Source organism: Hakea prostrata, chromosome 6 (genome assembly GCF_041222555.1).
Source record: "Hakea prostrata isolate BN-2017 chromosome 6, UWA_Hpros_2, whole genome shotgun sequence".
NCBI classification, from domain to species: Eukaryota; Viridiplantae; Streptophyta; class Magnoliopsida; order Proteales; family Proteaceae; genus Hakea; species Hakea prostrata.
In genome coordinates, this window is record NC_142605.1 from 39,913,353 (window position 1) to 39,937,261 (window position 23,909).

At 36.8% G+C, this 23,909-nt stretch overlaps 1 protein-coding gene and 2 pseudogenes across 1 annotated transcript; all 3 read right to left on the minus strand.

The window, feature by feature from the left end:
• Window positions 1–3,530: 3,530 nt before the first annotated feature.
• LOC149014081 (SKP1-like protein 1B pseudogene) lies at window positions 3,531–4,231 on the minus strand (annotated as a pseudogene).
• A 4,823-nt stretch (window positions 4,232–9,054) lies between these two features.
• LOC149014082 (SKP1-like protein 1B) lies at window positions 9,055–9,795 on the minus strand. Its single transcript, XM_089157771.1, has 2 exons — window positions 9,475–9,795; window positions 9,055–9,177 (listed from the first exon to the last, which is right to left on the minus strand). Exons 1-2 carry the CDS (start codon window positions 9,793–9,795, stop codon window positions 9,055–9,057), a joined length of 444 nt encoding a protein of 147 aa, XP_089013897.1.
• A 12,821-nt stretch (window positions 9,796–22,616) lies between these two features.
• LOC149014083 (SKP1-like protein 1B pseudogene) lies at window positions 22,617–23,371 on the minus strand (annotated as a pseudogene).
• Between the last annotated feature and the right edge of the window lie 538 nt (window positions 23,372–23,909).

The following is a 23,909-nucleotide window of genomic DNA, read 5'->3' on the forward strand; positions in this document are numbered from 1 at the left end:
AAGGCATATGATAGAGTGGAGTGGTCGTACCTAGAGGCAATATTGGTAAGACTTGGTTTTACCTCTTCTTGGATTTCTTTAGTTATGAGTTGTATCTCTTCTGTCTCTTACAAACTACTTATAAATGGAAATATACATAGCCATATAACACCAACTAGAGGCATCCGCCATATAACACCAACTAGAGGCATCCGCCAAGGTGATCCACTGTCTCCAGCTCTATTTATACTCTGTGCACAGGGTTTCAATGCTCTCATAGACAAAGAGGAACAAGCTGGTTGCATCCAAGGCATAACAGTAAAAAATAGAGCTCCATCCATCTCACACTTGTTGTTTGCCAATGATACACTATTCTTTTCTGAACTCAACCTACGGGCAATTCATAATTTCAAATCAACTTTACAAGTCTATTTTAAAGGAAGTGGGCAGGAAATAAATATGGACAAGTCCAGCCTGGTGTTCATCCCAAACACCCCTATCCACTTCAAACGTTGGTTTTCTCGGATCTTGAAAATCTCATATACAAAAGAACCTACCAAATACTTGGAATTGCCATCTGATATTGGAATATCCAAAATTAATACTTTTGGTTTTGTGAAGGAAAAGGTGAACAGAAAATTTGAAAGTTGGAAAATGAATTTGTTGTCACAAGCTGGAAACGAGGTCTTGCTTAAATCAGTATCCATGGCAATTCCACAATTTGCGAGTGCACATTTCAAGCTGCCAATGAATATACATTAGGCTCTGAAGCGGCACTCAGCAAATTTCTTTTGGGGTAGCAAAGGTGATAAACAGAAGACACACTGGATTAGTTGGAAACGGCTATGCTCTTCCAACAAGAAAGGACGTTTGGGCTTTAGGGACACCAGGAGACACAATTTAGCACTTCTTACAGAAGTGGCTTACAGACTCTGGTCTAACCCACACACACTATGGGCAAGATTGACAAAAAACATCTACTTCCCGAATACTAGTCTTTAAAATTCTTGAATGAGGTATTCAACTCCAGGGATGAATCGAAAAAAATCTTATTGGTCTACCTCCTATTTTTTACGAAGAGAATGAATCTTTTATCGAAGGATCGAAAAAACGGCCGGATCTCTGGGAATGATTTGGAAGGTCCAAAATCAAAAGAGTGGATTGCAGCAACAACATACGCGAGCCCGGGAGATGGCAGGGTACTCAGCGCCGAGCGCCCGGACTCGGACATGGCTCGAGGCATTCTCTACCCCTTCTTACCCGAAAAGCAAGGTCACCTTGCGTCCTTGAACCGATAACCATCTTTCGGCTAACCTAGCCTCCTCCGTCCCTCGGGACCAACTAGCTGGGCTTGGATAAGCATCCTTGCAGGGAAACAAGTCCTCACAGACAACCTGCGATGGAAACTGGGAAGAGGTGATCATATTAGAATTTGGGAAGATAAATGGCTCTTAAATGTGAAGGAGGGTAAGATTCGACATGCAAAACCAGGTAGCTGTCATCTCAATCTAGTGGCAGATCTTATTGAAGAAACTAGTAGATGTTGGAAGGAGGAGTTATTAACTGAATTTTTTCATCCAACAGATGAAGGCTGCAATTAGGAGCATTCAAATCAGCCTATTTCCAACAACAGATGCATTAATATGGGGAGCTGATAAGAAGGGAGTCTTCTTGGTGAAGTCTATTTACCATGCCTTGACAAACCAATACACGACTTCATTGCATGTAGGTTTGATCCGGTGGTTTATAGTCGTGTATGGTTTGTTAGCCCCTTCACCAATAAACCACAAGATCCGAATATAGATATTCCATTGTCCATCGATCCAATTGTTATTGATATCAAGAAAATTCAGTCATACTTCATTGCATGTAGGTTTGATGTAATTCCTAGGCCTAGCAATATAATTGCTCATGTCCTAACCCGCAATTTGGCCTATTTCCACTCCTTGGCTGCGTTTTCTAGCCTCGGTCTCTGCCCAGCCATAATGAATCTTGTTATAAAAAAAAGAAAAAAATATGAGATCTGTTGAAGGTCCTACCTCTGAATTATGTTATCATACTCAGAATACGTATGGTGAAGAATCATAGGGGAACACTTTGGGAGGTGATTTAGATTCATCAGCATTTGTATAGACAAAGCCTTCCAAACTAAGATATTTGCAATTACATTTAAATCCCTAAGAACATAAACAATAGTTACAATATTGCACTCCCAAATGTTTTGTTTAAAATTATTGGTAATTATTGTTTCTAGAATCGTATCAAGTCATTAAAATTCTTACCCAAAAAAAAAGATCAGAATCATAAAATAAGGATGATCCATAGAAAAAATTGTTTTGTTCCTTATTTTTGTTTCAACGAAGTCTGTCAATTGATTAGGGGCCTGTTTGGTTACATGAGTTTTGAAATTTCAAATATCTAGAGTTTTCAAATCTATAGATTTCAAATCTATGGAGTCATAATTTATAAAATTTAATGTTTGGTTGTGAAATGAAATCTGTGGATTCATCCTAAAAAACAATTTGATCAACGTGATTTTTGTGAATGTGCAAATGTATAACTTTTTTGAAATCTCTGGATTTCACCCTTACCTATAAATCTACAGATTCACATTTTTAGTGTAAAAAGTTGAATCTCTAGATTTCTTGATTCTATATATTTTTACAACCAAACGAGTATAACTCTCAGATTCATGAAATCTTTGGATTCACGTAACCAAACAAGCCCTAAGTAATTCTCTGCAGCGGATGTGGGCCGGGCCGGGCCGACTTGGGAGAGTGGACTACAAATTCTTTTTTTTTTTTTTTTTTTGGTAGTAAGTGGACTACAAATTCCACTTGGCTTTTCCGTATATAGCAGTTGGTTGCTTATGTTCCTTAATAATATATAACAGTTTTAGAAATGTCCTAAAGTTGCTTTTGGAGTTAGCCCATCAATCCTTACTAGGGTACTCTCGTCCGGCAATTTATAACCGTGGGCCATGACTGTTTTCAAAAATTTGATCCGATTCAAACCCTCATTTCGATTCTCATAAGTTTTTCTTTTTGAACAGATTGAGATGAACATAACCGTCGACAAAAAGGATTACAAGTAAAAAAAAAAAAAAAAACCATGGTAGAGAATTGAAACATCAAACATTAACAAAATGGGCACAAAATGGATTAGATGGGCCTTTGAAGCTAACAACCACCCAAACTTAGAATTGGGCCTCAAAGAAGCCACTAATAAAAGATGGGCTCGTGAGTCCATTACAAATTTAGCCCATTCTCCAAAGCCCTAAACCACACTGTGCACCTTCTTTGTTCTTCTTCCTGACATCATCAGGTGACGGAGGAGATCGAAAACAGAAAAACGTGAAAAACTCAGTAATCACGCAAGATCGAATGCAACAGAAGCGGATTTTGGCGACAAGAATCAATCAACTACAACATGTACACTTCAAAATGCTAAACTAAGAACCATGAATCATTTACTTCGTATCCAGAATCCTTCAATTTGAACAATTTCATTCAAAGGCCAACGGGTTCTCTCTCCGACACTGCTCGTCTTCCTCAGTGGTGATGTTGTTCTCCAAATTCTCTTATGAAGGTTCCTGGAGTTTTCCCCTTAATCATATCTACAAGTGCCAACATTGCCACTTTTTTCAGGGTCCTGATTTTCAGATAACGGGCTGCCTGTAAACAAAACAGAATCAATATCAACATCTACATCTACATTGCTGTGAAGAACACAGTACGTCAAGACTCAAAGAAAGGAATATATGAATGTTATGATGACCGAAACTAATTCTTTCTACAGAAAGAAACCCTAGTCCAGCCAGATAAACTCTCCGTAATCAAGAAACCCTAAGATAACTTCAGAATGCCATAACCTAATAATCCATCATAGCAGATGATGAAAACCTATCAACTCACAAACGACAATCTACAAAACCTTATTGCGAAACGATTATAAGAGAAACACTTACGTCGACGAGGTCGTAGAGTGTGTCCATATCAACATCAATGAACTCCGGATATAACGTCACGCGATGTTGTTCATCATTGGGAATGCGGCGAATGCCAACTTGCATGTTACAGTATTCGATCACCTTAGATAAAATCTCTGCGTTGATATTAGGTAAAGAAATCACAGTGCCTTCTTCTGCTTCTTCTATCTTCTTTTTAAGGGTCGGCGACTGATCAGCGACCACAGCAATGTCGACTTCAAAATTTTCTCCATTAGAACTTCTCAGCGTCACCTTCGGAGGCATGATGATGATGGCTGAGTTGATAAACGAGTAAATTCTTCACAGACAAAGGGGGAAAGAAAGTTTGTTTGAACGAAACAAAACAAAAGACACCAGACACTACTAGAGAGACGGTGCCCCCAGCCCCCGGCCGTATTTATAGATCTCATTGGTTGATTTTTGTTTTTTTCTTTTAATTTTCTTTTCTATATGTTTCTATTTTTTAGCATTAAATTTTTCATTTATACGCCTGAGGTTTTATCTAATTTATTTTTCTTTTTTCTAAGAAAAATGGCATTTTACATTTTGCTCTTCTTGTATTCGCTGAGGATATAACTTTATTTTTAAAACCAAATTGTTGTTATACTTCAACTAAAAAAAATTATTCTTATACAGTTATACTTATTCAATTTTATTTTTTTTTTCTACTTATATCTCAATCTTGAACAAAGGTAGCGAGTACCAGTAATTTGGTATTGAAATAATCTTCTAAGGAACATTTGTTTTACCACGTGTGTGGCTAAAAAGGCTTAAGATCAAGTCATTCTTTTTCATTTCCATTTCATTCCATTTCAGATGAGTCTAACATCTTGAAAGTTGAAACCACAAGAAAGTTCAAAGTGTCTAAGTCATGTATCTTTGCTTGGATCATACAACTGGGAACCCATGTCCTTGATTCTTCTTCTTCAACTTGTTTCACTACTGGGAAGACTTCACTTCTCAATTCTCCATCTTCAAGGCTTGTTTTTCATTTCGCCTTTGATGGTTCTCAATCCTTTGAGGTACTCAAGTAGCAGCAATAGACAACACTTCATTATCTCTATTCAACTCGATCTCCACCACTGCAACAAGATCCTTACAACCAATTGCATCAGTATCAGCAACAAATGATTTCATTCACTCCTCAGATGAGTCAAGGTATGGTTTTCCTACAAATATTCTTAAGGGAAAAGTAATCATCGTTGCAATAGGGTAAGCTTCTCCATTATTGCGTCGATTTTATCCGATTTTCCACCAAATTTTTGATAAATTTTCGCCCTTTTCTTTTTTAAATTTCGCTACCCATTGAATTAAAAATGGCAAATTTAACTTAAATGTTTCACCGTGGGTATAAGGCATTTTAGACTACAAAAACGTGGATGTGTCCTTAATTTTTTTGGATTTTATAACTATGGCAAATACAAAATGTAATTTTTTTTATTTATAAAAATAATTTCAGTCAAACCTCATGGAGCATAGACGAAGTTACTAATTCCTGTATCAGAACTTTATAGTTAAAACTTACCAAAAAAAACTTTATAGTTAAAAACTTTATATTTGAATATATAGAATCTCCACTTATGTGAAACAAATAAATAGGAAATTTTTTTCCAAAAGAAGAATAAGGAGTTGTAGATGGTAAAAGAAGACGAGAAGAAATGAATTGACCATCAAGTTTTTTTGTTCAAGTTATTTTAATTTTTTAAAAAAAAACAGTATATAAAACAAAAAAAAAATAAACGCAGGCTATTCAAAATTTTCATTGCGGGGATACCACCCCAGTAAGGCAATGGTGACGACAAATCAAGAGGGGGGGGGGGGTTTTTTTGGGGGGCGGGGGGGGGGGGGGGGAAAAATTTCCTTTTTTTTTTTTTTCCCCTTCTAGACTTTAGTAAGCTCTTGTTGGTCTTGTAGTGTTGTTCTGTCGAGGAGGAGAAAGAGAAAGATGACGGTGATGGAGAAGCTGAAGATGTTCGTGGTCCGAGAGCCTGTAGTTGCAGCTTCTTGCCTAATGGCTGGTGTTGGTAACTGGTAAGTTACCTTTCTCTCTGCTCCTAATTTCCTCCAGGCCCGATTCTATCTTTCTCTCTGTTACTCCTTTAGGTTTGTTTCATTTTGTTCAGTTAATCCAACCTGTACGGATCGTCAGTCGAAGTAGCGATGATCCTGATTAATCTTCCATTTCGTTAGAGATCTAGGGTTCTGTGCTCTATATGCTTTCTCATCTTTTAATTTTAAGATGAGATGCCAAAATCTGATCGAAATTCACCATAACATGAGCTCACTTTGGCTCATTCATCGTATGTCTCACAAATTTGAATTTCAATTCCATGAATCTCGCTACTTACTGTCATTTTCCCCCTCCATTAATAATTTGTTTTATTGTGACTTGATGACTTTATAATCAAGAGTGATCTGAACTAGTCAGATTCTGTGGGAAGGTCGCCAAACCCTGAAAACTTGATGTTCTGAATCGAGAAATAATACCGTGAAGGAAGTAGCTCATTAGGCACCTTGATCTTTGCAGTTTGAATTTGGATTCGGACCGAGAAAATGCTTACTCTAGTTACGCTTCTGATGTAATATGGAAACCTTAAATTGGTTGGACTTTTCCTTTTATCCCAGGATTTGCTAGAAGTTTTCTTGTTATAAAACTAAAACCCAGGAGCTTCAAAATTTAAGAGACTTCTTCTCTTTTTTTTTTTTTTTTTTTTTTGGGTGGGGACGAAGAGTCTAAAATTGAAAGCAGCATTGAAATACTGTGTTCCGGAGCATGCTCAAAATCCCCGGGTATGGAAGGAGAGGAGGTAGGGCCTTAGGGGTGTCGGACATACCCTGACAAAATGCAGTGATCCAAGTACCACTTGTTTGTTTCTGATTTCTGATGTTACATGAGGGTGCTCAAATTATCCATGGTATCTAGCTTCTTTATTTAAAAAGAGTCAGTTGGGTAGGGGCAAATTTGTGGTGGGAACTTGGGGAAGGTGATGACAGTAGTGAAGGTCAAGAGGGGAAAGGGGGAAAACCCCCCCCCCCCCGGGGGGGGGGGGTGGCCCCCCGCCGGGGGCCAAATTTGGGGGGGGGGCGCGGGGGGGCGCGACATAAAAATGTTTAATTTACCAAAAAACTCTTAAAAGACTATGTTTTCCACGCTTAAAGGGAAAGTGATTAAACCATATGTTTGTGGTGTTAAACAAATGGATTGTGGAATCAGAGGCTCTACTAACACGGGTGATTTTTCACTGAGTTTATAAAAGGAGAGTACTCTCTCTATGAAAACCTTCATATGTCTCACTTCCCGAAGAGAGGGATATTTCCTTCTTTCTTTGTTCTTCTGCTAGGAGAATGTTCCAAGAGAAGGCAATGTTGGAGAGGTTCTCCTAGCAGGGGTTGCTTGCAATTTTGCACTATGCCTCACAGAGGTCATCCTTGATTTGTTGCAAGACTAGGGGCATGACTCTCATCCAATACGTTATCTTCATCCTCTATTGTCTTGGTGATTCTTTTGCACGATACTAGTTTTTTCAAGCTGCTTTTCAAATCTCTTTTAAGCTTCTGCCTAAAGAAAGAAATTCTATTTAAAAAGCCTAAAACCAAAAAGATTAACAAATCTATTATACGGGAGCTCTTTCTCATTTTGAAAAAAATAAAAGGCACATCTATCTTTTGGCAAATGTACGGGAAGATCTTAGCATTAAACTTAGCATTGAATGTGCCAACAATAACGCCCATTTTTCTTGCCCATGGCATAAGTTGTTGATGGCTATTAGAAAAGCAATAGGGCAAAGAGCCACACTGTAAACATCAAGTTTTGATCATCCTTTTGTCGGTTCTCTAATGTTTTTTTACTATACATATTATATGGGCTTATATGAGATCTGTTGAAAATCCTACCTCTGAATTATGTTATCATAATCAAAATACATATGGTGAAGAATCATCGGGGAACACTCTGGGAGGTGATTTAGATTCATCAGCATTTGTATAGATAAAGCTCTCAAAACTTAAGATATTTGCAATTACATTTAAATCCCTAAGAACATAACCAATAGTTACAATATTGCACTCCCAATTGTTTTGTTTTAAATTATTAGTAATTATTGTTTCTAGAATCGTTTTTTTTTTTTTTTTTTTTTGTAGATCCACCGAAGGCAACCCCGGAAAAACGGAGAGCTAACTCCGGGCCGGACGGAAATAGGCCAAACCGTCGTACACGGGATCGTATCAGAGTCATTAAAATTCTTACCCAAAAAAAAGATCAGAATCATAAACTAAGGGGGATCCATAGAAAAAGAAAATAATGGTTTCCATTTGTTCCTTATTTTTTTCAACGAAGTCGGCAATTTAATTAAGTAATTATCTGCGTGACTGGCGGATGTGGGCCAGGCCGGGCCGACTTGGGAGGGTGGACTACAAATTCCAGTTTATGTTTCTTAATAATATATAACAGCTCTAGAAATGTCATAAAATTGCTTTTGGAGTTAGCCCATCAATCCTTCCTTACTAAGGGTAATCTCGTCCGGCAAATTATAAGCGTGGGCCATGACTGTTTTCACAAATTTGATCCGATTCAAACCCTCATTAGTTTTTTTCTTTTTGAACAGATTTAGATGAACAATAACCATCGACAAAAAGGATTACAAGTAAAGAAAAACCAAGGTAGAGAATTGAAACATCAAACACTAACAAAATGATGGATTAGATGGGCCTTTGAAGCTAACAACCACCCAAACATAGAGAATTGGACCACTAATAAAAGATGGGCTCGTGAGTCCATTACAAATTTAGCCCATTCTTGAAAGCCCAAACCACACTGTGCACCTTCTTTGTTCTTCTTCCTGACATCATCAAGTGACGGAGGAGATCGAAAACAGAAAAACGTGAAAAACTCAGTAATCACGCAAGATCGAATGCAACAAAAGCGGGTTTTGGCGACTCAAGAATCAATCAACTACAACATGTACGTACAATTGAAAATCACTAAACTAAGAACCAGGAATCATTTACTTCGCGTATCCAGAATCCTACAATTTGAACAATTTCATTCATAGGCCCACGGGTTCTCTCTCCGACACTGCTCGTCTTCCTCAGGGGTGATGGATTTCTTCAAGTTGACTTATGAACTCTCCTGGAGTTTTCCCCATACCCATTTCTATAGTTGCAATGATTACCATCTTTCTCAGGGTCTTGATTTCCAGATAACCGGCTGCCTGTAAACAAAACAGAATCAATATCAACATCTACATCTACATTGCTGTGAAGAACATAGTACGTCAAGACTCAAAGAAAGGAATATATGAATGTTATGAAGACCGAAACTAATTCTTTCTACAGAAAGAAACCCTAGTCCAGCCAGATAAACTCTCCGTAATCAAGAAACCCTAAGATAACTTCAGAATGCCATAACCTAATAATCCATCATAGCAGACGATGAAAACCTATCAACTCACAAACGACAATCTACAAAACCTAGCTTATTGCGAAACGATTATAAGAGAAACACTTACATTGAGAAGGTAGAAGAGTGTGACGTTATCAACATTAAAGAACTCCTCATCTAATCCCATGGGAATGCGGCGAATGCCAACTTGCATGTTACAGTATTCGATCACCATAGATAAAATCTTAGCGGAGATATTAGGTAAAGAAATCACAGTGCCTTCTTCTGCTTCTTCTATCTTCTTTTTAAGGGTCGGCGACTGATCAGCGACCACAGCAATGTCGACTTCAAAATTTTCTCCATCAGAACTTCTCAGCGTCACCTTCGAAGCAGGCATGATCACATTTTCTCTATCAGAACTTCTCAGCGTCACCTTTGAAGCAGGCATGATCGCTGACTTGATAAAAGAGTAAATTCTTCTCAGACAAGGGGGGAAAGAAAGTTTCTTTGAAGGAGACATAACTAAAGACACCAGACACCAGAGAGAAGGTGCCCCATATTTATAGATCTCATTCGTTGATTTTTGTTTTTTTTCTTTTAATTTTCTTTTCTATAGGATTCCATTTTTTAGCTTTAAAAATTTTCATTTATACGCCTGAGGTTTTATCTAATTTATTTTTCTTTTTTCTAAGAAAAATGGCATTTTACATTTTGGTATTGAAATAATCTTCTAAATGAATTTTATTTTTTTATTTAAATAACAAAAATCAAAAGGTATAAGAAAGGTGTGACATTTTGGTGATTTCGCCTTCCACCGGTTGCTAAAATCAGCGAATCGTTTTTGCCGACATATGCCCGCAGTGACTTTTGTCTAAAATTCTTTAAGCAAAATGTAGATAATAATTAATAAAGCAAACAATATCATTCATTAATTGTTTTACCACGTGTGTGGCTAAAAAGGCTTAAGGTCAAGTCATTCGTTTTCATTTCCCATTTCATTCCGTTCAGATGAGCCTAATATCTTGAAAGTTGAAACCACAAGAAAGTTCGAAGTGTCTAAGTCAAGTATTCTTTTGCTTCGATCATACAACAGGGAACCCATGTTGTTGATTCTTCTTCTTCAACTTGTTTCATTACTGGGAAGACTTCACTTCACAATTCTCCATCTTCAAGGCTTGTTTTTCATTTTTCCTTTGAGGTACTCAGGTAGCAGCATCAGACAACACTTCCATTACCCTTGTTCAATTCTCCACCACCGCAGCAAGAACACTACAACCAATTGCATCAGCAGCATCAACAGATAATGTCATTCACTCCCCAGATGAGTGAGGTATGGCTTACCTACCTGGATTATTTAGGGAAGGGTAATTATCACAACAATATGGTCAACTTCTCCATTATTGGCGTAACACTCTTAGATATTTCATAGAGAGAGAGAGAGAGAGAGAGAGAGAGAGAGGGAGGAGGTGGCCTACCAAGAAGGAATTCAGTGATTCCGGCAAAGATTATGGCAATTAGATCTTTGCTTCATGAAGTTTTGTTGATTTTATCCGATTTTTTGCCAATTTTTTACAAATACCATTTTCGCCCTTTTTTCCATAAAAAAAAAAATTCGCTACCCACTGAATTAAAAATGGCAAATATAACTGAAATGTTTTCTGTGTATAAGGCATTTTAGACTACGAAAGTGAGGGAGTGTCCTTAATTTTTTTGGATTTTATAACCATGGCAAATACAAAATGTCATTTTTTTATTTATAAAAATAATTTCAGTGAAACCTCATGGAGCATAGACGAAGTTACTAATTCCTGTATCAGAACTTTATAGTTAAAACTTACCAAAAAAAACTTTATGGTTGAAAACTTCATTTTCCCTTGGATAAAGTTTACTTTGGTAACTTATAAAACCTTGAATAAAAAAGAACTTTGCAATCATTTATTTGAATATATAAAGTTGTTTGATATATTTATCAGTTTTGGGTTTTCCTTCTATTTTTTTACCACTCAAATTAGTAGTGTAAATGGATAACTGAAATTTGCTTCCGAATTTGTATCGCATCCGTTTTGGATTATTCGAATGCATCTGATTACTAATAAAATGCGAATATGATATACCCCTTTCTTACCGATTATTATACGTCCAAAAATTTTTATGATTCTTATTTTTATAAATTTTTTTCTTGTGATATTTGACTATTTTTTCTCGATTTTTTTACTAGAACAGCTACCAAAGTTGCTAAATTCTTAAATTTCAAACCTATCATTCACAAATAAAATGGTAAAGATGTAAACAGGTAGTCGAAAAATTATATTCAATCTGTATTTATGCTCATTCAAAAGAATCTACTTAAGAAAATAATTATTTGATTATCAACTAAATCTGACAGAATCCGTCCGAAAATCAAATATGATAGGATGCAGATATGATAACCACTATTGGATCAGAATCTGATCCGTTTGTACCCGTACTCCAAATAGATCGAAATTTTGCCTTTAAAAGAAGAGGAAGAAGCTGTAAATGGTAAAGAAGACGAAGAAATGAATCGATCATCAAGTTTTCTATTCAAGGTTATCTTTCTATCGACAGGTTATCATTGATATACCTATACAAGATAAAGGGTCTATTGGTAAATGAACAACTCAAGAGGGAGTGTCGCGTTAATTTGGGTAGTTTAGAGGGTGGTGCTGCAAATTTTCCGTTCTTTTTTACTTCTAGTAGAGCTCTTGTTCGTCTCAGAAGCAACAGCCAAGTGTTGTTCTGTCGAGGAGGAGAAATAGAAAGATGACGGTGATGGAGAAGCTGAAGATGTTCGTGGTCCAAGAGCCTATAGTTGCAGCTTCTTGCCTAATTGCTGGTGTTGGTAAGTTATCTTCTTTCTCTCTACTCCGAATTTCCTCTTCCCAATTATCTTCTCTCTCTGTTACTCCCTTAGGTTTGTTTAATTTTCTTCAGTTAATCCAACCTGAACGGATCGTCAGTCGAAGTAGCGATGATCTTGATTAATCTTCCATTTCGTTAGAGATCTAGGGTTCTGTGTTCTATATGCTTTCTCGTCTTTTAATTTTAAGACGAGATACCAAAATCTGATCGAAATTCCCATAACATGAGCTCATTTCGGCTCATTCATCGTATGTCTCACAAATTTCAATTTCAATTTTATGAATTTCGCTACTTACTGTCATTTTCCCCCCTCCATTAATAAGTCGTTTTATTGTGATTTGATGACTTTATAATCAAGAGCGATCTGAACTAGTCAGATTCTGTGGGAAGGTCGCCAAACCCTGAAAACTTGCTGTTCTGAATCGAGAAATAATACCGTGAAGGAAGTAGCTCATTAGGCACGTTGATCTTTGCAGTTTGAATTTGGATTCGGACCGAGAAAGAGCTTACTCTAGTTACGCTTCTGATGTAATATGGAAACCTTAAATTGGTTGGACTTTTCCTATTATCCCAGGATTTGCTAGAAGTTTTCTTGTTACGAAACTAAAACCCAGGAGCTTCAAAATTAAAGGGTCATCTTTCTTTCTTCTTCTTCTTCTTCTTCTAAAATTGAAACCAGCATTGGAGTATTGTGTTCCGGAGCATGCTCAAAATCCCCGGGGTTGGGAGGAGTGGAGGTTAGGGATGTCAACGGTTGGGGTTGAGCCGGTTTCGGGCTGGTGCAGTTTTGGTTTGGTCTGAATACGGTTTATAATTGGGTTTACTAACGTTTTGAGTTCCAGTTTACTAGCGTTATGTTTTGAGTACCTTGTTGATGTGTGTAATTTATCAAGAGCATATGAAACACATATAAGCATTAAGTACTCTCCAAGTCTCTTGTGTTGAGTGAAAAAAAAAAAAAAATTCTGCAAAGAAGTAAAAATTATATAACTAATATACAAAAGAAAATTGGCATCTTGATGAATTTTAATGGGTTGTCTCTGCTTATTCTCTTCCCCCTTCTTGACATTGGTAAAAATGGATCAAAATAAAGCATTAAAAGATTTTCAAATGATAATACACTTGCTAAATATTTATTAAGCCTATCTTCCAAATGGTGAAAGCTTTGACAGGCTTGTTATTTGTATATTCTAAAGCAAAACAATTAAAGAAAACAAATGGATATGGGGGGTTTTCCTGTCTTTTATATGTAAATTAAATTAATTTTATTTATTTATAATGAGTTGGTTCAGATTCGAGCCAAACGGTTCGGGCTAGCGAGCCACACACAGGCTGGCTCAACTCAGTCCGAATCAGTGCGGGCTGAGGTTGTTCAGCTAAAATACAGCCCACTAAGCTTCGGTTCGAGCTGGTTCGGTCTGATTTTAACGGTTCGGATTAGGTTTGGACACCCGTAGCGGAGGTAGCGGGGGTTTTTTTTTTCTTTCTTTTCTTCTTCCGTTCTTTCGAAATGTTACTCTCATTATTTTGGGTTGAGTACATGCTATCTCAAAATACTCTCAATACTTTTGAGTTCGGGGATTGTGTGGGTTCTTACTCTTAAGAGTGTGAGTTCAAAATTCATAATGAGGAAGTACTCTCGGACATACCCTGACAAAATGCAGTGATCCAAGTACCACTTGTTTGTTTCCAATTTCTGATGTTACATGAGGGTGCTCAAATTATCCATGGTATCTAGGTTCTTTATTTGGAAATAGTCAATTGGGTAGGGGCACAGTTTGTGCTGGGAACTTGGGAAGGTGATGACAGTAGTAAAGCAACAGAGAACACAAATGCATAATTTATTGGCCATCCAATTCACTTAAAAGAATATTGTTAACCTGTTTGTAAACCATGATTACGTTACACAAGTTTAACCTTCGACGCCACTCCACGAGAATCACCACAAACACGGGGGCTATACGTTACACATGATTAAGCTAGTACTCTTTCTAGAAGCCTTCCTGGTCGGTGACTCCACTGTGATGACGTCATCGCGGTCCCGGTCGTAGAAACCATGAAGATTACAAAATGACGTGTACGCAATCGTAGCCCACGTGGTACACGATTTTATCTTAACTTATCATCCCCACGGCCCCACCCAGATAATAATAACCGACCACATGATTCGCAATTTCTATCAAATTTTACTTGATAACAATGTTGCTGATCTTACAAATTTGGGTAATTTTCATATGGATCCTGAGGTTTGGTCTATGTCATTTTTAGTCTAAAAAAGTTAAAACTTTATAGAAAAAATTAATTTAAGCACAAATTATCATTTTTATGACAAATTTGCCCTTATTTTTTTTATTTATTTAATTTTTTTTACTTTTACATTTTAAGGGGTTAAAGTTTATTAATTTAGAAAATCAAACCCTTCTTTATTAACCGATTCTCAATCCCTAATTCTACCAATTCGAAATCTTTATTTTCCAAATCTTAATTGAAGATTAGGAAATGAAAATTAATGAGTAAAACATAATCTCCAACTAGGGGTGCAAGTTTGGCCCTGGCGGCCCTGACCCGCCCTAAGCCCGCCCTAGGCCCGATAGGGCTTGGGCTAAAGATTTTGGCCCTAAGGGCGGGCCTGGGATTACTCTGACCCGCCTAGCCCATCCCAGCACGTCCCTGATTTTTTGCCCTGATTTTGGCCCTGATCTTGGCCCTGATTTTGGCCCTAACCCAGTCCTGATCCTAGCTTTGATTTTGGCCCTCATCTTGACCCTGATCTTGGCCCTGATTCTGGCCCTGATCTTGGCCTTGATTCTGGCCCTGATCTTGGCCCTGATCCTGGCCTTGATCTTGGCCTTGATATTAGCCCTGATCCTGGCCTTGATTTGAGTCTAAAGACTTTGGACCCTCCACCCACATGGAGAAGAATTAATTGTAATACATATGGGTGGATAATTGACACGTGTCAAATTTTAGAAACATGATCATGTTTTGTAGAAAATTAATAAAAATAAATTATAACCTCATTACCAATGTAATAAGCATCTATTTGATTTTGGCCCTGATCCTGACCCTAATTTTGGCTCTAATCTTAATATAATTTGACGGTGATCATGTACTACAGTACTAGATTTTTACCCTGATCTTCATATTAACATTGATATTTGTCTTGATTTTGACATTTAGTCACTTTCATCATATTAGACTATAAATTCACTTTTTATATTATTTTTAAGGTAATTTTTATTTTTCTAACAAAGTCATTTTTAGTTCAATAAAATATTCATTTTGTTTTTTTGACTAAGGCGAGATATTATATTATAAATAATAAAAACTATTACATAAAGAATTAATATCTAACAAATCTATACCCCCAACTTCTCATCATGAAGTTTCTAAGTTTACAAAAAGAGTTTGTGTGACATTCTCTATAATTGACTTGACTTTCAAATATGCCTAAATTTAATTATAATTCTTCTCTCTACTTATTCTATTTCATGAATAATTTTATCTCTTTGCTGCTGGAGAAAAACCAAAGGAAAAGAGAGAGAGAGAGAGAGAGAGAGAGAGAGACCTGGGGGAAAGACAAATTGAAAATTTGGAATGTAGTTTGACCATTGTCTTAAAAGTTAGAAATTAATTGAGAATTGAGATAAATCTTTTTCTTTTTCCCTTCAAGCTTACATATAATAATCATAATTTTCATCGAATAGCAAATTAAAAAACCCTAGAAATTTGGATTTCTCTATTTCTCTAAAATCTAAATGGGTATAAATAGTTAAATACATATTGAATATAAGTTTTTGGATTATTTGTTAATATCTTTACTATTTTATTTTCCAGAACTGAGTTTGGAATTTAAGAATTTAATTACTTTAATATGTATTTTAATTACTACTTGTTTTACATTTGATATTTACGACCAAAGATATGGGCAATTAAAGCTAGGGACAAGGCCAATCAGGGCCGATCATGGCTAATCAGGGCCAACCCATCCCGATTCGGCCCAATTAGGGCCAATTAGGGCGGGAATGGGCTTGGCTTGGCCCTGTAGGGCTTAGGGCCAGGGACAATAATCATTGGCCCTGAACTAGGGCCAGGGTGGGAATGGGCTCAAATTATACCATATAGGGTTGGGCTTGGGATTGCAAAAGCCCGGCCCAACCCGGCCCAGTTGCAGCCCTATCTCCAACTAGGGTTCGCATCCTTTAGAACTCTATTCACTTCTTCGTTGTCTTCTATCTTTGGCTCCTTCAAATATTTTGTGTTTTTATTGTGCCTTCCAACTCTACAAAACCCCAAAGCAAACCCACCTTCGATTCGACACGGCAAAGCTCACACAGGTAAAGATTACTGATATTTATTCCATAATTATCATAACCCAACTGCACTTCTTACCAAGATTGTTAACTGGAATTCGAGTTTAATTTCTTTGTATCTTTTTCATGGCAATCTCTCGTCTAGTTTTCCCACCTAGAAAGAGAAGGAAGACCTTCACCGAGCTCTTTCATCTCTCCAGACTTCACCAATCGAAAGCTTCTTCAATCTATTTTTCTTCTTTCCCGTGAGATTTCATTTCTTAAACCTCTCCAGTTCCTCCTCAAGCCCACCTTCTCTTCTTTAATCTGCAAGTCCAAACTTATTGCAATCATTTTTGAAGAGATTTCTCGCCTACCCATTACCCTTCTCACCCATTCTGCAGTTCTCTGCTCCAAAGAATTATACGTGGTTCTTCAGAGAACCAAGGCTTTGTACTGCTCTAATGGAAGCAAGATGTGGTTTTTGATACAACACAGATTGGTCGCTCACAGTTTTCATCAGTTAACAGCTGAAATTTCAACTCTGCTAGACGTTTTCCCTTTCAAAGAGTTTTCTCTGGAGGATGACTTGAAAGAGCTCGTTGTTCTGCTTATGAAAAAATGTTGCGAAGGCATACCATCCATGGATGCCTCGGCAGAGAATCTCAATCGAGAGATTACGAGTCGGAGAATAAGTTTCACCCATTAATTTTCATTTACTAATCTTCAACTACGATTTGAAAAATAAGGATTTAGAATTGGTAGAACCAGGATTTGAGAATCGAGTAATGAAGGAGGTTTGATTTTGTAAATTAATAAACTTTAACCCCTTAAAATGTAAAAACAAAAAAATTTAAATTAAAAAAAGAAAAAGAAAGAATAAAGGCAAATTCATCATAGAAGTGATAAATTGTCCTTAAATTGACTTTTTCTATAATACAGGGGAGGTAGATGCAAAGTCTCAATTTTTTTGAACTAAAAATGATATAAACCAAAGCTCAGGGGGTCCAGATGAAAATTACCTTAAAAATTTAATAATAAGATTTTCAAACCGTTCAGGCAAGCCACTACCATTTCAATCTTAGGCTCTTTTATCACAATGACTCCATAAAAGAACTTGAAGGACATATATATGGACTGCAAACTGGATAAATAGGTGGACCCATTAGGTTGGGTTATATCGTACTCAAGCCCTCTGCTTCCATCATAAATCTCAAAAAACAGATCACTGGGGTCACACATTAAAATACGTCGGTGCAGGTCAATTCTTCAATACTTGGCAGAAGAATTTGGGTCATACATAACGTTTTGAGGTTTTCCTTGTTATGTTTTGCTTTGTAGTACATTCACATAATTATTAATTGGTTGCATGGCAACCATTACTTGGGTGGCTTCTTCGTACCTCCACTTGAATTCTAATAAGAAATTGCCACATTTAAGTCTCTAGAAGCGCTCCCGAGTTGTAGTAGAAACGTGATCCCTAGGGCAGCTTGTCCCCAACCCAAACACTGAAGTCCTTGGTAGACCGAAAAAGGAAGGATAAAGTAGAGCTTGGTCTTTGAGGATTTAATCATATATTTTGTGGAGTATATTAACCGTTAAGATTAAGATGGCAAAATTTTGACTATAATTTTCGTTTGGGTAGTCAACTAACCATGGGATCAAAAGGCCACACCGTAAACATCGAGTTTTGATAATCTTTTCATCGGTTCTCTAATGTTTTTTTACTATACATATTATATGGGCTTATATGAGATCTGTTGAAGGTCCAACCTCTGAATTATGTTCTCATACTCAGAATACGTATGATGAAGAATCATCAGGAACACTCTGGGAGGTGATTTAGATTCATCAGCATTTGTATAGACAAAGCTCTCAAAACTAAGATATTTGCAATTACATTTAAATCCCTAAGAACATAACCAATAGTTACAATATTGCACTCCCAATTGTTCTGTTTTAAATTATTAGTAATTATTGTTTTTAGAATCGTATCAGAGTCATTAAAATTCTTATCCAAAAAAAAAAAAAAAATCAGAATCATAAAACAAGGGGATCCATTGAAAAAAAAAATAATGGTTTCCATTTGTTCCTTATTTTTGTTTCAACGAAGTCGGTCAATTAATTAAGTAATTCTTTGCGTGACTGGCAGATGTGGGCCGGGCCGGGCCGGGCCGACTTGGGAGAGTGGACTACAAATTCCACATGACTTTTCCGTATATAGCAGTTGGTTGTTTATGTTTCTTAATAATACATAACAGCTTTAGAAATGTCATAAAGTTGCTTTTGGAGTTAGCCCATCAATCCTTCCTTACTAAGGGTACTCTCGTCCAGCAAATTATAAGCGTGGGCCATGACTGTTTTCACAAATTTGATCCGATTCAAACCCTAATTTCGATTATCATAAGTTTTTTTTCTTTTTGAACAGATTGAGATGAACATAACCATCGACAGAAAGGATTACAAGTAAAGAAAAACAAAGGTAGAGAATTGAAACATCAAACACTAACAAAATGATGGATTAGATGGGCCTTTGAAGCTAACAACCATCCAAACATAGAGAATTGGGCCACTAATAAAAGATGGGCTCGTGAGTCCATTACAATTTAGCCCATTCTCGAAAGCCCAAACCACACTGTGCACCTTTGTTCTTCTTCCTGACATCATCAAGTGACGGAGGAGATCGAAAACAGAAAAACGAGAAAAACTCAGTAATCACGCAAGATCGAATGCAACAGAAGCGGGTTTTGGCGACTCAAGAATCAATCAACTACAACATGTACGTACACTTCAAAATCACTAAACTAAGATCCAAGAATCATCTACTTCGTATCCAGAATCCTTGAATTTGAACCATATCATTCCTGGGCCCGCGGCTTTCCTCTGCGCCAATACTGGACTTCCACAATCACAGGGGTGAGGTACTCGTCGACGTCGTTCTACAAGTTCTCTTACGAAGGTTTCTGGAGTTTCCCACTTAACCATATCCTTAAATGCCACCGTTGCCACATTTTTCAGGTTCCTGATTTTCAGATAATCGGCTGCCTGTAAACAAAACAGAATCAATATCAACATCCACATTGCTGTGAAGAACTCAGTCAAGACTCAAAGAAAGGAATATATGAATATTATGATGACCGAAACTAATTCTTTCTACGGAAAGAAACCCTAGTCTAGCCAGATAAACTCTCCGTAATCAAGAAACCCTAAGACAACTTCAGAATGCCATAACCTAATAATCCATCATAGCAGACGATGAAAACCTATAAACTCACAAACGACAATCTACAAAACCTTATTGCGAAACGATTATAAGAGGAACACTTACGTCGAGGAGGTCGAAGAGTGTGTCCTTATCAACATTAATGAACTCCGCTTCGAACTCCGTGAGATCTTCGTCATCTTTGCGAGTGGCAGCATGCCTCTTACAGTAGTCGATCACCTTAGATAAAGTCTTGGCGGTGATAAGAGGTAAAGAAATCACAGTGCCTTCTTCTTCTTCTATCTTCTTTTTCAAGATCAGCGACTGATCAGCTACCACAGCAATGTCGACTTCAAAATTTTCTCCATCAGAACTTCTCAGCGTCACCTTCGAAGACTTGATCGCTGACTTGATAAACGAGTAAATTCTTCTCAGACTAAGGGGGAAAGAAAGTTTCTTTGAAGGAAACATAACTAAAGACACCAGACACTAGAGAGACCGTGCCCCATATTTATAGATCTCGTCGGATGATTTTTTTTTTTTTTTTCACGATACGTTTCCATTTTTTAGAATTAAAAGTTTTCATTTATACGCCTGAGGTTTTATCTAATTTATTTTTCTTTTTTCTAAGAAAAATGGCATTTTACATTTTGCTTGTCAGTGTATTAGCTAAGGATATAACTTTATTTTTATAACCAAATTGTTGTTATACTTCTACTAAAAAAATTATTCTTATACTCATTCAATTTTTTTTTTCCCTACTTATATCTCAATCTTGAACAAAGGTAGTGAGTACCAATAATTTGGTATTGAAATAATCTTCTAAATGAATTTTTTTTTATTTAAAGAACAAAAATAAAAATGTATTAGAAATGTATAAGAGTCAGTTGGGTAGGGGCAAAGTTTGTGCTGAGAACTTAGGGAAAGTGATGACAGTAGGGAGGACTATGTTATGAAGTAGTGAGGATCGAAAAAGTTTGGATCCTGCACAATAAATGCGCAGGATTATCAAGCCAAAATTTCGGTCGAAATTTCGATCCCCCGCCAAAAGTGTATGGCTCGATGGTCCTCTGCAAGACCATCAAGGTCGAGTGAGGACTATGTTTTCCAACTCTTAAAAAGTTGCTGGGAAAGTGATTAAACCATGCGTATGTGGTGTTAAACAAATGAACTGTGGAATCCAGTGGCTTTGCTAACACGGGTGATTTCTCACTAGGTTTATAAAAGGAGAGTACTCTCTCTATGAGAATCTTCATATGTCTCACTTCCAAAGAAATGGACCTTTCCTTATTTCTTTGTTTTTCTGCGAGAAGAATGTTCCGAGAGAAGGCAACTATGTATAGTTGGAGAGGTTCTCCTAGCCGAGGTTGCTTGCAATTTTGCACTAGTGCCTTAGAGAGGTCATCCTTGATTAGTTGTAATACTAGGGGCATGACTCTCATCCAATACTTTTATCTTCATCTTCTATTGTCTTGATGATTCTTTTGCACGATACTAGTTTTTTCAGACTTGCTTTCAAATCTATTTTCAGCTTCTGCTTAGAGAAATAAATTCTAATTAAAAAGCGTAAAACAAAAAAGAAAAACAAATCTATCATAGGAGAGTTCTTTCTCATTTTGGAAAAAAAAAAAAAAGGCATATCTATCTTTCGGCAACTGAACGGGAAGATCTTTAATCAATTAAGGTTATAGCAACCGCTTACCCCAACTTAATTAAACGAGATTGGCAGTAAGCTTAGCATTGGACGTGCCAAAAACGACTACGGCCGAAGGCTTATAAAAGTCAACTAACCATGGGATCAAAAGGCCACGCTGTACACATCAAGTTTGGATCATATTTGCATTGGTTCTCTAATTTTTCTTCACTATACATATTATATGGGGCTTATATGAGATCTATTGAAGGTCCTTTCAGCATTTGTATTGACAAAGCCCTACAATCCTACACTCCCAATTGTTTTGTTTAAAATTATTGTACATTATTGTTTCTAGAATCATATCAGAGTCATTAAAATTCTTACCCAAAAAAAAATCACTAAAATAAGGGGATCCATAGAAAAAAAATAATGGTTTCCATTTGTTCCGTATAAATAACAATTTTTGTTTCAACGAAGTCGGTCAATTAATTAAGTAATTATCTGCGTGACTGGCGGATGTCGGCCGGGCCGGGCCGGGCCCGGCCCGACTTGGGGAGATTGGACTACAAATTCCACTTGACTTTTCCGTATACAGCAGTTATTTGTTTATGTTTCTTAATAATATATAACAGCTTTAGAAATGTCCTAAAGTTGCTTCTGGAGTTAGCCCATCAATCCTTACTAAGGGTACTCTCGTCCAGCAAATTATAACCGTGGGCCATGAATGTTTTCACAAATTTGATCCGATTCAAACCCTAATTTCGATTCTCATAAGTTTTTTCTTTTTGAACAGATTTAGATGAACAATAACCATCGACAAAAAGGATTACAAGTAAAAAACAACGAAGGTAGAGAATTGAAACATCAAACACCAACCAAATGGGCACAGAATGGATTAGATGGGCCTTTGAAGCTAACAACTACTGTTGGGCACTGGTTTACTTGAACCAACCACCCAAACATAGAGAATTGGGCCACTAATAAAAGATGGGCTCGTGAGTCCATTACAAATTTAGCCCATTCTCCAAAGCCCAAACCTCACGGTCCACCTTCTTTGTTCTTCTTCCTGACATCATCAAGTGACGGAGGAGAAAACAGAAAAACGTGAAAAAACTCAGTAAGCACACCAGATCGAATGCAACAAAAGCGGGTTTTGGCGACAAGAATCAATCAACTACAACATGTACACTTCAAAATACTAAACTAAGAACCAAGAATCATTTACTTCGCGTATCCAGAATCCTTCAATTTGAACAATTTCATTCATATGCCCACGGGTTATCTCTCCGACACTGCTCATCTTCCTCAGGGGTGACGTCGTTCTTGAAGTTAATCCTGAGCGTCTTCTCCATCTCTTCTGGAGTTTTCCCCTCAATCAAATTTCCAACTTCCTTGTATGCCAGATCTATCAGGCTCTGAATTTCCAGATAATCGGCTGCCTGTAAACAAAACAGAATCAATATCAACATCCACATTACTGTGAAGAACACAGTCAAGACTCAAAGAAAGGAATGAATGTTATGATGACCGAAACTAATTCTTTCTACGGAAAGAAACCCTAGCTAGCCAGATGAACTCTCCGTAATCAAGAAGCCCTAAGATAACTTCACAAATCTATAATAGAATGCCATAACCTAATAATCCACCATAACAGACCATGAAAACCTATCAACTTACAAACAATCAGCAAAACTTACTTCAAAACGAGTATAAGAGTAACACTTACCCGGAGGAGGCGGTAGAGTGTCTCCGGATCAACTTTAATGAACTCCGCATCGAACATCATGAGATCTTTGTCAAGATTTGGATCATTGGGAGTGGCAGCATGCCTCTTACAGTAGTCGATCACCTTAGATAAAATCTTAGCGCCGATACCAGAAGGTAAAGAAATCACAGTGCCTTCTTCTTGTTCTTCTATCTTCTTTTTCAAGATCGGCGACTGATCAGCTACCACAGCAATGTCGACTTCAAAATTTTCTCCATCAGAACTTCTCAGCGTCACCTTCGAAGACATGATCGCTGACTTGATAAACGAGTAAATTCTTCTCAGACAAAGGGGGAAACAAAGTTTGTTTGAAGGAAACATAGCTAAAGACACCAAACACTAGAGAGACGGTGCCCCATATTTATAGATATCGTTGGATGATTTTTGTTTTTTTTTTCTCTCGATATGTTTCCATTTTTTAGAATTAAAATTTTTCATTTATACGCCTGAGGTTTTATCTAATTTATTTTTCTTTTTCTAAGAAAAATGGCATTTTACATTTTGCTTGTCAGTGTATTAGCTAAGGATATACCTTTATTTTTATAACCAAATTGTTGTTATACTTCTACTAAAAAAATTATTCTTATGTTCATTCAAATTTTTTTGTTTCAAATTTATATCTAAATCTTGAACAAAGGTAACAAGTACAAATAATTTGATATTGAAATAATCTTCTAAATGACATACAAAATTGAATTTTAATTGAATACATTAGGCTCTTTTTTGTATCAATTCTCATTCTTTATTATATCTATTTAAAATAAATAAGTACAAAAATTCATTATTG

Excerpts from the sequence above, each read along its gene's own strand:
- LOC149014082 (XM_089157771.1), bottom strand. The coding sequence starts at position 9,795 with ATGCCTGCTTCAAAGGTGACGCTGAGAAGTTCTGATAGAGAAAATGTG. Across the intron at positions 9,178-9,474 it reads CACTCTTCTACCTTCTCAAT|GCAGCCGGTTATCTGGAAAT; the intron begins GTAAGTGTTTCT and ends TTTTGTTTACAG.